At 41.5% G+C, this 18,368-nt stretch overlaps 4 protein-coding genes across 8 annotated transcripts; 2 read left to right on the forward strand and 2 right to left on the reverse strand.

Moving 5' to 3' along the window:
- The first annotated feature begins 2,559 nt into the window (after positions 1-2,559).
- Positions 2,560-2,966, forward strand: LOC117146723. The gene has a single exon (XM_033313164.1). The coding sequence runs from the start codon at positions 2,606-2,608 to the stop codon at positions 2,798-2,800; it is 195 nt and encodes a 64-aa protein (XP_033169055.1). The 5' UTR covers positions 2,560-2,605; the 3' UTR covers positions 2,801-2,966.
- A 269-nt stretch (positions 2,967-3,235) lies between these two features.
- On the reverse strand, positions 3,236-8,362 carry LOC117142117. 4 transcript variants are annotated; one of them, XM_033306024.1, is made up of 4 exons: positions 8,144-8,362; positions 4,203-4,313; positions 4,006-4,145; positions 3,236-3,954 (listed from the first exon to the last, which is right to left on the reverse strand). In XM_033306024.1, exons 2-4 carry the CDS (start codon positions 4,299-4,301, stop codon positions 3,816-3,818), a joined length of 378 nt encoding a protein of 125 aa, XP_033161915.1. In that variant the 5' UTR covers positions 4,302-4,313; positions 8,144-8,362; the 3' UTR covers positions 3,236-3,815. The 4 variants fall into 4 exon arrangements, with proteins under 4 accessions (XP_033161915.1, XP_033161927.1, XP_033161925.1 ...); XM_033306036.1 differs by having other exon boundaries at positions 3,236-3,942; positions 4,203-4,318; XM_033306034.1 differs by having other exon boundaries at positions 3,236-3,945; positions 4,203-4,318.
- Positions 8,363-10,830: 2,468 nt separating this feature from the next.
- On the reverse strand, positions 10,831-12,257 carry LOC117150345. 2 transcript variants are annotated; one of them, XM_033317194.1, is made up of 4 exons: positions 11,867-12,257; positions 11,211-11,391; positions 11,064-11,149; positions 10,831-10,968 (listed from the first exon to the last, which is right to left on the reverse strand). In XM_033317194.1, the coding sequence occupies exons 1-4, from the start codon at positions 12,224-12,226 to the stop codon at positions 10,831-10,833; spliced, it is 765 nt and encodes a 254-aa protein (XP_033173085.1). In that variant the 5' UTR covers positions 12,227-12,257. The 2 variants fall into 2 exon arrangements, with proteins under 2 accessions (XP_033173085.1, XP_033173084.1); XM_033317193.1 differs by having other exon boundaries at positions 10,831-10,989.
- A 1,920-nt stretch (positions 12,258-14,177) lies between these two features.
- LOC117150714 lies at positions 14,178-18,189 on the forward strand. The gene is made up of 2 exons (XM_033317729.1): positions 14,178-14,307; positions 15,508-18,189. The coding sequence occupies exons 1-2, from the start codon at positions 14,252-14,254 to the stop codon at positions 17,567-17,569; spliced, it is 2,118 nt and encodes a 705-aa protein (XP_033173620.1). The 5' UTR covers positions 14,178-14,251; the 3' UTR covers positions 17,570-18,189.
- The last annotated feature ends 179 nt before the right edge of the window (positions 18,190-18,368 follow it).

Consider the following 18,368-nt stretch of genomic DNA (forward strand, 5'->3'; position numbering starts at 1 on the left):
TGTTCTGAAATAAGAGCAACATAGCAACCTTGTCCAAGTCCAAGACGACGACATGGTGACGACGATGCGATTGTTTAGGCCACGGCCAAGTTGCCAAGTGGCTTTGGCCACGACACTGGCTACCGGTTACGTTGGGAGTTCGCAACACAATTGGATCACACGTCGAAAAATTGTTTATTACGTTAATGGGCTACTACAAATTATTTGGAAAATAACACCATACACTTATGATACTGAAAACATTGCAATTAAATCAAATTGCTGGTTTATGGCTAAGATGCATTTAAAGTTTGAATTTGCTATAATGTATTCCAAATTGCTATTTTGCTTGGAATAAATATCATAATTGATATATATGAGCAGTGTATACTCAAGTTGTTTGGAATTTCATATTTATTTAGTTGCTATTTGTGGTCTCTGCCCTTTTGAGGCATTTTGAGTTTGGAGTCACCATTTCCTAGATTGAGATCTCGTAAAAGGCTGAAAATTAAATCAGTGTCAAAAATGCTTTATGATTGTCGAATATATTTGGTTTTCCATTTATTTATGCAATTTAAAAATGATATACAAAAAGTTGTAGTTAAAGTACTCTCGCATTGATAATCCTATTCAATTTACGAACTTTCACTGTTGCTAACTGAAATCCATATCGCCGGCTGCAGAGTTCCATGACATGAGGCCAGAACAAATCCATGTTCGGATTCCCTTCCCTAGATCCCCAGCCAGGCCCAGCTGGTATCCAGCACAATTCACTTAAGGCCACCGCTTTGACTGGCCCCCAACCAGTGGCCCCACGAATCCAGAGCATTTTTCTAACTTCCTTTTACCAATAGAACAAAACCAGCACAAAGCGCCGCGGATAAAGTGGAATGACAACAGGAGGGCTGGAGGAGATCTGTGGGCTGGCGATCGGCTAGATGGAGCAGGAGCCAACCGGTGGCGACCCAAAGCTATGCGAGAAAGAAACGGGCGCGAGATCAAGCCAGGTGAAGTCAAGTTCGAGTCACCGGTTGCATAGTTGACCAGATCGGGAGAAGCGAGAGCAGGAGATCCCAAGACTTTGCCACTCCATTGACCAGAGATGAGCACGAATCGTGACTGAATGATTGCGGATATGGCTATCAAATGGTCAATATATGGGAAACAAAGGTGGTTAATATAGATATTTTAATGGTAATGGAAATAGAAATCCAAATAGCAATAATTTGTTTTCTTTGAAATGTTATCCTTTCCTTTTCTTTTGGAATAATCTTAAAAAAAGAATTTATATCGAAATTTGTATTGATTAATTAGTTTTTTTATCACTTATGTGATCGTGTCACGCGGTCATCTCCATTTGGAGCCACCAACTAGATACAGATATGCGCGGCGACCGCGACGAGTGCGCAGGCGCAGCCAGCGGCAACTGGACTGCTGCGCTTCTGCTGCTGCTGCGGTTGCTCCTGCTGCTGCTGCTGCTGCGACTGCGCGGTTGCAGATACACTTTAGGGGCATGACATGACTCGCATACGAATTATTATAAACGATCTGGCGCAAAAACTAACAAGCGATGGGGCCGGGACTGGACTGGAATGGAATGGACCTCGCCTGCTGCTCTGTGGGATGTGGATGTGGATGGATGTGCTCTGTGCGGAGGAAGAGGTGCATGTGGATGTGGATGTGGATGCGGCGACCAAATGGGCGGCAAGGTGACGGCGAAGGCATCGGGCAAACGGGAGGCGGTCGGTCGGTCGGGTCGGGAAGGTGGAGCGACGGACGAGTTATGGTGGCCAATTGCAAAGTTAATGGAGTTTGGCTACTCCAGCAGTGAGAGGAGCAGATGGAGCAGGGGGATCGGGCTTGAGCTTGGGGTTGGGCTTGGGATCGGGATCGGGCACGGGCACGGGCTCGGGCGACTTGAGCGGATGCTGGCCGAGAAGATACAGCTACCGGTTCGCGACTCGGTAAAGATTGAACTTAATTTTGCACAAATGCAATTTATAGAAAATTGTTGCCACTTGTTTTCACGTTGATGGCACTCGGGCACCGAGTAGATCATCGGGCGGGGTGGAGCCTGCTGGAGATAATAAATGCAGGTAGCCATTGGATTCCTGGATTCTGCCCGATGCCTGCAGCTTGGCCATTATTTAAATTTTTGCCCCTCCGCTGACCATGCTACGTTTTGCAAAAATTAACAATTAAAATGTCTAATGGCAGAAAAAGTGAGGCGCGATAGAGAAGGAGAGCCGGGCCGGATCATAAAGACGCTGGCCCATCCAGGTAGGTCGACATAGGTGACTCCTTCTTGGAACTTCCACTCATCAGGCGGGGCAATTAGTTTTCCCTTTTTTGTATCGGGCGCAGTTCATCTGGGGATTCGCGTAGGATCGATGGAATCCGAGCAGAGGAAGTGGAAATGAGCGAATGGATTAGCGCGGTATGGTTTATTGGCGAGTCGCGGCCATAAAACTGCGTCCTAATCCATCAACGAATGGAATCTTCTCGAATCAAGGGTCCCGAAGGACAGGTAACCGATACCTAGTTACCGCTGCGTATCGAGCTATAAAAAGACGCACTGCATCCTGTAACCCAAACAGTCTTGATTGCTCGCAGCATTTGTCACAATATGCTAATTGTTCGCTATCTAATCGCCTTGGTCTTTTCCATTTTCATGGTGGCCACATCTCTAAAGATCGAGGAGCGCTACCGGCGCTGCAATGGCTACAAGATATCCACTCCGGATCGGTTGGTCATCAAAATGGAACGACGCGGCGGAAAGTGTCCAACCAAGTTCCTAGAAAAGAGGCGTCTAAAAGTTTAAGACAGATTGCAAGGATCCCAAAGCCGTAAATCAGTGATGGAAAATTAAATTAAAGCCTCAGAGGCAATTCACAATGTATTAAATTCAGTCAAGTGAAATTTAAAAATATAATTAAGATTTACTGAGATCACCTGCTAAGCAAAAATATACAAAAAGTAAAAATAAGACACAATGTGTGTGTTTTAAAAATATAACTTTGCAAAATTGTAAACTAGTGATTGGCAAATATATATATATTTATATTATAAGCTCCAATAGTTTTTAAAAATAAATAATTTTAATTTTTAATAAAAATAAAATCTTTTTATAAAAAACCAGAGTGTTTTGATTGTCTTTCATTAATGTGAGTAATACTTTTATCCAGTAAATGTTTTTAGCCAATTATTTTTATAAAGGAATAAGTTTAAAGTCATTTTTTTCAACATTCGGGCGCATTTAGTTTATTCGTATATATTTATAACTTTTATTTAGAAAGGTATTTTACATGTATAGTTTTGTGTAGGTATTAGATGACACCAAGTTTGCATTCCTGTTTGCTGTTCTAATTACTTGTATTATACATTAGCTGGGACACTTAAATTTACAAAAGCACATACATTAATTAATGCAGTTTTAATATATAAATAGCTTATCGAAGCATTGTATTTTATTTTACCAAACCATATGCAAAGCGTAAATCAAGAAACGAAATATTTCAATTTCAAACTTTTGTGCTAATACTCAAATAAATAGGTACATCATTTATTTTTTTTTTTTGGCAACTACAATGGAACATTTTTTCATACGTTTCGTAGACATTCAAAGGATAAGTTGTATATATATTTGTATATATATATATATATGTGTATATGGATATAGTTGAGTCTTAGCTTTAGTTTAATTGCACTAAACATTTGCGTTTATCCATTATGCTAATCTTTGTGTTTGGCTTATTTTTTTGGTTTGTTGAAATGCTTGAATTGTTAGTTTAACCAAGAGCTCTGGGTTCCGGATAGTCTTCCCGCTGTCCGGGAACTTACTTCTTAAAGCAGGAGATGGGATTAAAGTAGCACTGCCGGTATCTAACTTGACGTTTGCTCTCGGGCAGCCGATAAAGTTCATTCACATTGCCGTAGGTGGGACTCCTCAAGTAGGCGCTGTAACTACTATCAAAGCTAATCACAATTTTTCATTATCCGCAATGGTTAATAGTGCTTTCGCCTTACGTGGGTCTGTATTGGGCAAAGAGCATCTGCAGCCGGTCCATGGGAATATTGGGATAGATGACCTGGGCTGGCATATCGTAGCCACCACCATAGGCGCCTCGCACGTCCTCCGCTTCCTGGGCATCGAGTCCATCGGAGTCCTTAAATCCGAACGAATAAGCCACATTTGCTACACGCTCTGCCAGGATATTACTCACCGGTCCTGTTTCGGCACCCGAAGGTCGTGCCTCGCTGAGGGCAAAGAGCAGGGCGAGGAGTAGGCCGTAGCACAATAATATCTGCACGAATTTCATCATTTTTAAACGCTTCTGCACTGAAAGTATTAAAAAAAACCTTTAAAAATTAGTCTAATTCAATTATTGTAAATAATTTAATGTCCATATAGTTATGAATTGTTGTAGCATTCCAATTAATGCAAATGCTAGCAAAACTTCAAAGAGAAACCTCCAGGACTTTGTGCCCGGCTAATCCCGATGCACAAAGGTTGTCAAGTGGCGAGTACAGGCAAAAAATCGCCATGAAGTTCAGCTAGCCACAGTTTTAATTAAAGCTCTCCGGGATTCAGTGGAATTGCCCTTATACGCATATTTATTATTTTGTAACACTTTAGACACCGTTCAACCTGAAATGGCCGGGCAACAAAGCCAGATGGCAGTTACTCAAAACACTTGCTGCCACAAACGTGACGTGCATTTGTGCCTTTCTGACGCAGATTGCAGTCCTCGGAGTACTGTTTTTCACCTTAGCCCGGCTTAAGTGCATTTCCGCAATTAAAAGCGGATATGGAGCTGCAGCTTAAGCGATGCAACAACCGCACCCACACGGTCATCCACTTATGCGTTGCATCCGTAATACAATGGTCGATAGTGCAACGTGTGGCAGCCACACAATGGCCAGGGTGCATGGCCTTGTTGGCCAAACTTTAATTGATTTCATCAGAAGCTGACAAAAGACGTGCTGGGGTTCCCTTCATGTGAGTGTATATGTATTAAAGAACTTTCATGGCCAGTTTCGTAACGTGTTGTCAACTTGGTAAAAGTGATTGATCAAACAAAGGGTTATTCAATCAATTCTTCAAAGCTATAAAGGTAAAAGGTCAGAAAGTATGCAACAAAACATATAATACAGTATCCATTGCAAAAATCAAACGGATATCATTATGTAAGAAATGTTGAAGGAATCAGATTTATGATGTATTTCATGAACAATTCTTTATGTGCATACTAAGTACGATAATACTAATTAGTAAACAAATTGTATTACATTACATTACCCCCTACCACCTTGTGAATTAAGCATATTAAGTAATTAGATCAAAGGTAGAAACCAAAGTAATCTAAATGACAGAATATCCCAAGCACTGCCACTAAAACTGCAATCAGCAACTAATTACTTGAATTACATAAATTATGGCATCATGGTAATTTAAGTGGGTGTGAAATCAAAAGGAAAACCTCTCCCGCAGGACATGAATACATAAAGAGCCCCTGTTTTGAACATAAATCGCCGTTGGGACGGGGAAAATGAGGTCATTAAATGACTTTCAGTATCGTCATCATAATCATCATAATCATCTGCATGCAACAGGTAAGCGAGAAAGCCAAAACCATCGGCGTGGGCATAAAAAGCCATATAGACATGGCCCATCGAGGACCTCATCGCTGTGGCCCGTAAACGTTAACGACTTGTCTCATTTGCTTGCTGCAGCTCATAAAATGTTGCTGCTCCTAGATGGTCCTTAAATTTCAAGCAGCCGGTTATGTGAATGCATTTTGCGACGGAGTTTGTTATGCTTTCCAAAATCTAAATTGCAAATTAGCTCTTTGTTTCGCAGAAAGCAGTTTGTAAATGGCCATATTTCCTAAACTATGGCATTTATTATCTGCTGAGATTATAATTTCAGCTACTTAAAACATTGATAAATATTGGCTCATATGCGAACATTTTCGTTTATAAATTGGCAAAAGTGCATGCGATTCGCTTAAAACACTTTACGCGGAGTTAATTACAATGCCCACAAAGTGGCCAACTAAACTTTGAGCTCATAAAATATTTGTTAGATTAAGCAGCTAGTGGGTGATAAATAAAAACTAATGACGAGGTGGCCAACTTCTGTCCAACCAACGCAGTGGCTTTAGCTGGATCAAATGGAATAATAAAAAGGCCAAAAGCAGACGGGGCCTGAAAGCCCAAGCCAAAGCCAAACATAATCAGGACACATTTATTGCCACCGATAAATAATGCTCGAATGTTAATTGGAAATTTAATCTCGCCGCCGTGGCAGCCAAAGAGTTGCAAGTACTAAAACACAAAGCGCTGAAAAAAAATAAGGAAAAGTAAAGTGCAATTTCACGTGGCACTTTAGGCTCTACGTTATTATCCTGCCAAACTTAATTCCGGTTTAATTCCGAGTTCCGTTCACTTTTTTTGTCAAATTTTTAGCCTGTGGCAATTGAAACTTTAAAATTAGCCAAGACCGAATGTCGTTGGGCAAATATTTGCCGGAAGGACCTGGCGTGGGCTTCATTAATGTGTGTGTCTGACAGGAGCCGGCAGGACGATGGCCGTGTCCTTGGCCAAGTGATTTATCTGGTCATATGATATTTTCGAGGCGGCAAATTAAAATTACGTCAGTCAGTCACCGAAAACTGGAAACTTCAGACATCTTCAAATATACGTATCAAGAGGTTTGAAATGTTTCCTTTTTCCCTTCCAGGGGTGTGGAGCACTTGAAGTTGTATCGAGTTTCTGGGGGGGATCTGTTTTTTGTGGTTGCGTTCCGGATTTGCGGAAAATGCGGTTCGATGTGGAGGAGTTATTTACCCAATTAGATTTCAAGTTAAAAAGCTGCGCATTCTTTTGAAGTGAAATGTTTTCGAAAATATGTCCTAAAGAATTTGTGGTTAGGAATAAATTTAGAATAGATCAATTGCCGCAGGTATTTGGTTGAATTTTCCAGTACATTTTGTTTGCGCTACTTAAATATTAATAAAAATATGTCTATTTTTGTTTATTTAACCTGATTATCGCAGCACGAAGCGTCTTAAGCAAACAAGTAGCTGGCCCTTCTCCGCCAGATTTTCCCCCCTCACATTTCAGCGGAAAATTATCTGCCTCATTGATGCCCTTAACCCGCAGGAAAATTGCCAAGAAATCCGTGGGCGTATTCTAATAAATATTAAATGCAATTTGATTGCGGTTTCGGCGGGAATCGACCGAAGCTAAACCAGAGCAAGTCAACTGAAGTTATTTATTATCAGCAACTCGAATCGAGATTGAAGTTCAAATCAAATGAGGTGAATGTTTTGTGCGCGCTCCTGATTTTTCTACGCCTAATAAATAATTCACATAATTTTCAATGAGCAGCGGCAGCAGTTCCACCTAATTTCGTCTGTCATTAGGTGGTTCTGGTAAAGTCCCTGAGGAAATTGATGCTCTGGCATATTCAAAACAAAAAGAAAAGCCAACAGGGTGGTAATATATGGCCTATGAATTGCACATATATGTATGTCAAAATGTGGGAGTTTTGCAAGGGCAAAAAATCAACCTTTCTTTACCTTCAATGCCGTAAAGGCCTATCAATTTTCTGCAACTTTTATGAACTCAATTTAGGAAGAGCACCTTTGACTCAATTTAAACGAGAAACAAGCAAATTGACTTGAATCATTCATTGAAGAGATTTTTTTAAGGATATTTCAGATACTGGGTTGCACTTTTAAATTATTAAGATACCTATTTATTTAGTTATTGTCCACAAATATAGAAAATAAGTTCTGAATATTTTAGTAATAACAAAAAAGGTGGGACAAGAAAATATTTTAAAATATTTCACTATATTAATATTTTACTATTTAAAAGTGTCCAAGTTTCTGTCCCTATTATTTTTCTATTATTATTATTTTATATTATTTTAAAAACATTTAACATAGGAATTTCTATTTCATTGATATTAACTGATTCGAGTGTAAAGAGTGTAACTTGTACGATATGATAACAGCGGCTATAATTCTTTTGTCCTGCGATATTTCACCTGTGGCACAATTTCCGCGCCCACAAATTAATTGTGGCAGACACATAACTGCCCAATTCAATTAATCGCTGAATTCCAATTGGCGAAGGTAAATAGTACAATACTCACCGATACTTTTCGTCTGGATGAGATTGGGAATCGCCGGCAATGGAATTGGCGTCGGTAAATGAGAAAAATCTGGCGCCAGGAGATTCGTCAATCGGTAATTTGCGAACTATTTGTGTTAGTTTTTTGGCCGTGATGTGGAGTTTCGTTTGGTGGGATATGATCCTTTGGTCGCGCTAACTTGTTGCTGCTGTCGCTCTATCGATGTGAACGCCAAGAAGGGAAATTGGTAACTCGATGTTGGCGATGCCTGCCACTGGGCTTTATATACAAAATAGCAAACAGCACCCAGGGCAGCGACGCCGGCAGCGGCAGAAGCAGCAGCAGCACCAGCAGCAGGAAGCACGAGCTGGCGGAACAGCTAGGAGGATGCGGAGGGGGCGGCCCACCGGGTGGGGGTAATTCGTTAGGGGGCGTCTGCTTAGGCAAAGCTTTATGCCTCATGTCAAGCGGCACTGCAGTCAGCAGGAATAACACTTGTTTATAGTACCTGGCAGGCGAGGAGGGTTGATGAGGTGCACAGATCCTTGAGAAGATTAACGCTATATGGACGCAACCAAAAACAAGATAGTTGAATAAGACATTTCTAAAGATCGAGGAACATTTTATTTGCATGGATCGAAGGGATGTAAAAATACCAAGGATCGAAATTTAAATTTAAATTTAATTTTTTTTTTAACTTAAATGAAGGCAACATTTAATATGCCTTTAAAAAAGCAATTTTAATAACCAATTAAAAAATAATTAAAAGGGTTTGAAACTTTGCTAGCAAGAAATAATATTCTTATGTACTTATAACAATTTTGTTTATAATTTTCCGTATTTTCTTGAATTAAAAACTTAAGAGGAAGAAAACTAAATGGCATAGAGCATCTACCATTCGCATACTCTCTCCAAAAATGCCAACATACAAGTGCTTTCTGCCCGTACAATGGGGCGTATGAACAATGTGCGTCTTATTAATTCACCACACGGACTTGGACACTGTGGGTTGAATACGTGGACCACCCGAGGGCACCCCACCATCCCCCCATCCGCTTGGCGTGGTGAGTAGCAGCGAGTAACGGCACCTGTTGCTGATTAACCCGACTCGAACGAAACCTGTTGCATACTTAGCAGCGCAGAGCACAGTATCTATGACGTTGAGATTACACACATAAAACGAGTCGAAATGCATTTGGACAGTAGGCGAGTAGGCCTTACATCCGCCATTGATTTATGGCCATTGATAGGAAAATCGCGCCATGTGCGAAAGTGAGATTATGGCATAAACACACATAAAAATAGATACCCGTCGGCGGTAATCTAATAATATAAGGTTGTATAGCATTCGTGGAAAATTAAGCACTTCCGCCACTGAAAGCAGGACATGTTATTTGTGTTAAACTAAAAAAAAAATATAGATGGGGATTCTTATTTGTTAAATATGCTAAAAATATTATTTTAATTAAATTCATTAAATTTATTTTACATTTTACACTCATGTAGATTGCCGGGTATCTGTTAGTCGAAAAAATGAAGTTAGTTACTCACTACTTGTGTGTGCTTTTTGAAATCGACTTTTGCTCCCGATTCCCATCAATTAACGCTGGCAATTAGATGTACATAAAAGTCTATTAATGTGTGCTCCAACAAACTCATTAATGGCCACTATTGGCCAATAAAACTTTGCCTATCAACTTCGCAGCCAAGGTGGCTAGGCAATAATCGTGCTTTGCACACTTAAATCGATAGCCGGTTTAGTTTAACTGTTCATTTATAGGAAGACTGTTGGCCCACAGATAATAATATGCATTGACTTTCAGTTTGATAGTTGGCAAAAAGTTCAAGCGAATGATTTGCATTAAAAAGGCGGAAAGGTTGATTGAGGAATTTTGTACCTTGAAAAATGAAAAGAGTACCGAAAAAAATTTTAAAAAAAATGATAAAATCTTAAGTAAGTGAAATAAATCAAAAAAAACCTAAAAAGATAATATAACGTATACGCATGTTATTTATAGATAGAAAACAACGAAACCTTAAAAGACAATATTACGTATACGCATGGTTGGCATGAGAACCTTAAACTTTATACGCAGTAAAGGCGGTAAATCAATGAACCGCTGATCTTTACATTTAAAGAGATAAAGCTTCAGATATCAGTTGATAGTGAAGATACTTCCGCTTGGAGCACGCCCACAATTTGCACCCGAAAATAGATCGTAAAAGAACACGAACTGAGCGCATGCGATGGATTTGCTGAGGATTGCGATTTATGATTGTGTCAATCAGCATTAGTCGGGATAGCTAGGATTACCTGTCTACCCGAAATTGCCCTCAAATATACCCACAAAATTTATACTCCCGCACGAGTATGGGTGTTTGAATTAATTTATTTATGAATGCCGTTGGACTTATCGCTGTTGGTTTATTTATAACGCAGATTCACAGTGAGTTACAAGTGCACAGATACATTTACAGATACAGATACTAGATACAGATACCGCTAGATACAATTACAGAACTCGAGGATTTCAGTTAATGGCGCGAACAACTCTCACAACAGCAGCGCAGCAATGTCAAAACTTTTATTTTTGAAAACACATCTCTGGCGATCAGTTGGGTTTTGAAATGTTGGTGGTTTTTAGTCCACTCCATAGACGGTTTACATGCTGTATTTTTTTGTGGGTGTTTGTTCAGTGTTTTTTTGTTTAAAAGCAGCTGACGGCATTGAAATAGCAACGCCAGTAGGCTCGGCCACCGCCGGATCCGGATGGTTGGATACGCCGGGTGCCAGCTGGGGAACCGGTATGGGTGGACGTTCCAGATCGATCTGCGCCCGCTCTTCTCTGAAAGCTCTTTGGCATTAACTGAAATTTTCTTACACATCGCGCTGCTAATTTTATGTCTTATATTGCAATTTAGGTTTTATGTTCCAACTTACTGTTTCGCCAGTGGCGCGATTGATCTGGTTCAAATCTTTGAAATCATAATCCAACAGTGTTCCCGCATCGTCGTCACTGTACATGCCTAAAAAGTTACAACCTTTCTTAGGTCTAATCTTTGTATGGATATAATAACCATGGCATACCATCCTCCCTAGCTTGATGATGCTCCATTCCGTTGTGGGATTCGCCGAATTTGCCACTTAAAATGTTTCTATCTCCGAAGAATTCGCCGATTCTTTGTTCACTCCTCTCCTGTTCGAGGGCATGATGCAAAGCAACCATTAGACGATCCAAGAGTAATGCTGCGCGCTTGGGAACCACCATCTAAAAGTTTATAAAAGACAAAATAATGTACCAACAAATAAATTATTTGGAAAATGCGACTTGCTTATAATTGATATGTAAACTTTTCTTAGGCAATTCTGTCTGCACTACTGTAAGTTTCAATTAGTTAAATGTTTTTTTGTAGAGGTCTTTAAACCCACTTCCCACGCATCCCAAACCTGAGCCCACGAAATATTTAATTTCTGGATAAAAGTGCTTTGGCCACAGTCTGTCCTCGTTAGACGCCAACACCAAATGGTGTGCACCTGGCACAATCAAAGTGATGTGACGTCAGCTCGGCTTTCAAGGGGAAATGTAGCTAGGGGTCATAGCCGAAAAGCAATCAAATGGAAAATATACAATTACAAATTGTGTGTAAGTTGATAGGGATTCAAATCGGCTAGTGACCAACACGACCCACGCGAAGATTCCTTCTTAATTTTTTCGCTTTCTAATTTTCGGAGATTTTGCTTACCGGATACTCGTCGTAGCCCTCGTCGGCTGGGGCACTGAAAATCTCCTCCGGCTGACTGGGGGCCGACCTGGAACCGCCCGCCCGCTTGTCATCCGCCGGAGTGTTGGCCTCCGGCAATGTCACCTCTCCGGCTGCACTGCCGCCGATGGTGAGCAGCTTGTCGGGGGATCGTTTGTCGGTGCCCGGATACACCATCAATTGCCGGCACATGTGCAGCTCAAAGTTCTGGATGAGGACGAGCAGGATAATCAACATGGCTGGTAGGTGATAGGTTCGGCACGGCGGAGTGCCCTCCTTGCCGGCAAGACTCGTGCAACTTCTCCGCCTCCTGGCAGTTTGGCGACCAGGTGGTTGATGCATTCTTGTGTCTACGGGCGGGAAACTAATTAATGTCAAGCCTGTCCTGCGTTGAACACTTTTGAAAAATCAACTGAAGCGTTGGCTTTATGCGTTCGACGCTTTTATAGCAGCCAATTCCTTGGCAAATCACTAGTTTTTTTTTTTGTTGTTTTCATTTTCCTTTTTTCGTCCTGCTACTGCTTTTTTACAGTAATGAAGCATTATAGACGCTTGTTAATCGGGATGGAGCTGGTCCAACAGTGAAATGCTTTTTTCATACTTTGATTTACGATTGCGGCACCCACTCGGCGTCCTTGTTGTTGCTCCTTGGCTGCGGCTCTTGCTGTAATTACTGAACATCAAAATCCATGTCCTGCCTGCAGCCAAGTTATTAACGCACACACACATGCGCACATATCGGCCATAAGTGGGTGGCATGATGTGTGTGTGCGTGTGTGTGTGTTGGTTGCAGCCTGTTGCGCTTTTTCGGTAGGTCGGTTTAATGAGCGAAATGTGAAAGTCCTTTTTCGGCCCAATTCGCCAGCCCACTTGTTGCTCGTTAAGCCCGAAAAAATGAGAATCTGGGCGGAGGGATTGGAATGGCCACGAACTCGGTTGACTCCTCGCTGCATGTGTCCTTTCACTTCGTCCCTGTGTGGGCGCCACTTAAGTGTTTTGCATGCCAGTCCTTAAAATGTGGTGCATCCTGATTTAACGAAGGATTCTTGCTGGATTACTGCCTCCGCAAGTACAAAATTAACCTTTTGCGATGCGTAAGTCGGTAACTGATTTTTTAAAATTACAACACGGTAGGCTTTAATGATGAAGCCACACAGTTTCTAAACATTTCTATGACTTTCATATCCTATGTTAAACCTGTTTAATTCCAATTAATAAAATTAAAAAAAAAAATAATTTCATACCCAATATTATACAAATTTTCTTTTTTAAAGCCTTAGGTTTTTGAAGTTTTCCCTAATTGTATAACGTGCATTGTGAAGGAGAACAATAAATTAAAGCTTAGCTCCACCAAAACAGCAGGATATATAAGAATCGGAGTTCATTGGCCATGAAACATTTCTAATCTATTAATTGCCTACTGTTGATTTCAACATGCAAATAGTAGTAAAACTACGAAAACAAGCCATAAATGTTCTTATAAACATTTTTTATGTGCAACATACTTAAAGGCTTAAGTAAGCTTGATATAGTTTGAGTGGCCTTATAATAAGTAAAGGTACCATTTTTAGCTTGAGTTTCCTTAGTTTGAGTGACCTTATAATAAGTATATAAATTATTGACTTATTTCCTATGTAAAATATAAGTAATATTAGTAGGATATTATTATATACTAGTAATATCTTGTGAAAATTACAAAAAATTATCATTTTAAATACAAGTTTTTATCTTCAGTAAAAGGTTCCCACTACAAGTTCCACCAGATATTTTCTTAGCTTATCCAAATTGCAATCGAATTCTATTCCGATTTCTCAGAGTGTAGTTTTCCTATCGCAGCATCCCTGGAGCATCTGACACGAGCACGCGCCTGCGCCCAAGGAACCCACCCGAGTAACGGGACTGTCAAAACACTGGGAGAGCGGAAGAGCAGGAGAGAGAGAGCCAGTAAGCCAGTCAACTGGGAGCCTGCAGCCTCCGAGTCCTGCGGAAATCCAGTGTGCGATGAGGAGCCAACTCAAACGGAAATAAGTCTGCAGTAATTCGCCTTCGCAAGCGTGGCAATTGTGAGCTCGAACAAAAACAAAAACACCAGAAACGCAGCAAAAAGGACGCGAGACGAAGGACGAAGGAGATGCAGGCAGCCGAGCGAGGCAGTCGTGTGAAAATTGTTGTATCGAAAGTGCATAAAATGTGGCCCACAAACAATTAGCGGAATAAGCAGAGCACGAAGAACAAAACAAAAAGTCCGACTAACTAGAAAGCAAACAGGATGTCAAGGACTTGAGCACGAGCGCGGAGGGGGAGCGGGCGGGCGAGACTAACAACAGGACTTAGGGCGCATCAGGACACGCAGCAAGTGACGCCAAGATGCGTGCCTACTACACGGCAAAGGATATGCGAAAATACGGCGATTTGAGCTATGAGTAAGTACCAAAATGAGCAAGTCCCTCTTTCTACATCAAAGGATTCCAAAAATGGAATGGATTTGGATGGGGGTGATGGCGACAGGTTTGAAGCAAGGGACAGGTGTGTCATTGTGTGTCATCCGGCTTGTTTGCTTGGAGCTTTCAAGCCGAATGCCATTTCAACGCTTATCCTTATCCTTCTGCACCCCAAAACGTTCGATTCCCTTGCTTGTCCGTGTGTTTGCACGAGGAAAATGCAATTGCATGTGTCAATTGAAAATTTGTTTTTTTCCACAATCGGATGGATGGGAAAGAAAATTCATTGAAACGGATTTCTTCTGGCCTGGTAGAAGTGGGTTATTCTTTTCTCCAAATGGGATTAGTCATTGATATTTATTTGTGGTAAGTTCAATGGTGTTCTCATTCTGTATCTTTCGCAAGGACATGGGTACTTGTTATGGATAATCATTTAAAATACTTTTTAGCTATTTGTAGTCGTTTTTTCTCAGTGCCTTCTAAAGTTCCTACACTGCAACAACTTTTCGTATGTTCATTTAATAATGCCTTTGTTTATTTATTATATTATTATTAAACTAAACTTCATTATATTATTCATTGAGCATTCCGAGGATTAATGAGATTGTCCTGGCATAAATTTAAAAACATTGACAATATCACGTTCTTCTGTCTTTCTTGAAACGGGAACCAGACTTCTGTGGGCTGTGGTGGTGGCTCGAAGGACCTAAAGTGGTTGGGGCTTGGTCTAGGTGGGCAGCGGATTAAGGACTTTCGGCTGAGTGGCTACTCAGAGAGCTTCCTTTGTCTCGGGCAGTCATTATATGGTTTGTTGCCTTAATTAATGGCTGACAGCATAAAAAACTGCCAAGCACTATAGAGAATACAATGAACCTAGCAGAAGTTTGCGGCAAACATAGAAAGGTCAAGGGGTTGATGGGGAGAAGTGAATTACGAAGGCAATGACCCGAATTAATTAAGGAAATTATTGAAAAGGATTATAGGGGGATTTTTAATTAATGATAGTATACTTACCAAGCATATGCTCTTATAAATCTCCACTTTGGATTTTATGAATAATATTCTAATCAAATATGAATCACAGCATTCAAGTTCTTTCTATAACATTTCAAACACCTTACCTTGGCATTTTCTGTTAGACATACAAATCAATCTAATCGTTTCCTTGTTGCTATTCAACAGGAGCAAGTATCTGCTGGATCCGAAGTTTATGACCAAGAGGGATCTGCAGCAGTACTATCGCTACTACAACATGAACAAGAACCGTGGACAATTCAAGAAGGTTGTGATTGTGATCTTCGCCCTCTGCGTGTTTTCCTACCTGTGTGTGGACTACAATCTGAGGACGAAGCTTCTACGTTTCCGTGATGGATTCGATTTTATGGCTCGCATCGAGGACCACTATGGAGGAAATGTGACAACGGCCTATTTCGTTGACACGACGGGCTGCCGGATGCCGCACTTCGAGGTCAGCGACGACACCATTGCCCAGTTCATTTTCAAGCCGCGTCCGTACAGCTGCAACAGAGCTCTAATCCGGACCAGCGACACGATTCCCGGACAGCTGCACCTCAATCTGGAGGCCAGTGAGCTGCTAGCATTCTACAACATCAGTGACCTGTCCACCGTCAATTGCAACTATACGGAGGTGAAGCGCAAAACCGATTCTAGTAACATCCACAGTCCGGCAGTGAGTTTCAAGCTGGACAAAGTAATGAAGCTGCCTCTCAGCTCGGAGTTCATTTGCATGTGGTGCTATGATTCTTTGGACAAACTCTTCTACAAGGACTGCCATTTTTTTGCAGTCGATAAGCCAAGAATTAGGCCCCCACTTAAAACTGGAACCGAAAGGGTGAGCTTCAACAAGAGCAAGGAGGAGCAGGAACGGGTATCCGTTATGATACTCGGCATGGATAGCCTGTCGCATCTAAATTTCCTGCGCCAGATGCGACGCACAGCGAACTACGTCCGAAAGCATCTGTCCCACGTGGAATTTTGGGGCTACAACAAGGTGGGCGACAATACGTTTCCCAATCTCGTGCCCCTCCTAAGTGGCCTGGATGACCAGGAATTGAATCTGGCCTGTACGCCGAAGACATTGCGATCCTATGATAGATGCTCATTCATTTGGAAGCGCTACCAGCAACTGGGTTATCGCTCTATTTTCGCCGAGGATGTGGCAATGCTCTCGGCATTCAACTACAATCAAAATGGGTTCCGAAAGCAACCCACGGATTACTATCTGCGACCCATGATCATGGAAATGGAAAGGACTGTGGCCTTCAAGAAGGACCTCAACATGCACTTGTGCATGGGCAGCCGGAGGACGGCGGATGTGCTGCTCGAGTATATGAAGAAACTGGTGCCACGGCTGAGCAGGGATCTTTACTTTTCATTTTTCTGGACGGTGGCCCTAACCCATGACTACTTTAATTTTCCCTCACTACTGGATGAGGCCATGTTGCAACAGTTGATGCAGCTGCAAGATTCCGGAGTGCTCAATCGCACGGTGGTAATGTTGCTATCCGATCACGGACTGAGATGGGGTTCCTTTCGTCGTACCTACCAGGGCATGATGGAGGAGCGCCAACCCCTAATGATGCTTTTGTATCCGCCATGGATGAACGAGCGTTATCCGGAGGCCATTGCCAATCTTAGGTTGAATGCCCGCCGGCTAACCACACCATTTGATGTGCACGCTACGATGTTGCAGCTCCTGAATCTTCACAATCTGGAGGCGGATCAGTTGCAACGCAGATCCGCTGAGATGGACGAGCCGGATAGCACGCTGCCCAGAGGCATCAGCCTATTCCTGCCCATCCCGGCTGCTCGGACCTGCGAGCAGGCGGGGATTGCCGCCCACTGGTGCACCTGTCATCAGCGTCAGGAGCTGCAGACGAACGATCCACGTGTCCAGAGGGCGGCGCGTTATCTGGTACGCCTGATCAACAACCGACTGAAGGATAGCTCCCAGTGCAGGACTCTATACCTGAACTCCATACTCCAGGCTCTGATTGCGGCGCCGCACTCGAAGATTGTGAAGAACATTTCCACGGATTACGCAGTGGACATCACCCTGCGACTGCAGACAAAGCCCGGACTGGGTGTGTTCGAGTCCACGGTGCGGATGACGGGCTATACGACCGTACTTACGGGCACCATTAGCCGGCTGAATCTGTACGGAAGCCAGAGCTACTGTCTCAACGATCCGGCGCTAAAGATGTTCTGCTATTGCCACAGATAAGGTGACATTGTAACTGGGAGATTTCGGGGATGGGGAGGATGTGTTTGACGTCAAAGACTTGAAACCCATTAACGTAGCCTTAGCCATAAAAACTAGTTTATTTCTATGAAATAGCCAATGTTTGTATAAAAGTACTTATCCAATTTTAGCCTTTGCCGTAAGGAGTTCCCAGTCTTAGGCACCTACGTAGTCGCGGTAGTTGAGCGGAATTTGTTTATTTCCCACTAACTTAGAGGACAATAAACTGAATGAACTAATAATCGTAATAACCGCAGAATTACTTTGTGTATGTAAAATAAATGATAAGCTATTACTGACTAGGAAGGGAAGTGACGAGCATATAAATAAATAATACTAACCAAAATATATAGCACTTAATATTGTAGAGAATAATTGAGTTGTTATATACATATATAATGCACTTTTTGTTTAGTATCTCATGATTTATAGCCTTATGCTGAGTTAATAGACGAGTAATAGGATAAACATTTTATAAATGAGTCAATTAGGAATATCGCTTTCTAGTTACAAATTTATTTAGATGCTAAATTATATTTAGACACGTACTTTAATAATTTTCATAACATTTATGAACCAATGCACATGTATATTTTTTGGTGATTGACAATTTGAAAAATGTAATAAAACTATAAGAAAAATCGAACGCTTTTATTTAACAAGACAATATAATATTATAAATTGTAATGCTAATTTATATATAAATTCAAATCCCGATAGCAATAACCCCAATATTATCGATACTATCGAATAAACAAAATTTTCAGCTATAGTTGCTACA

This window comes from Drosophila mauritiana, chromosome 2L (genome assembly GCF_004382145.1).
Source record: "Drosophila mauritiana strain mau12 chromosome 2L, ASM438214v1, whole genome shotgun sequence".
Classification (NCBI taxonomy): Eukaryota; Metazoa; Arthropoda; class Insecta; order Diptera; family Drosophilidae; genus Drosophila; species Drosophila mauritiana.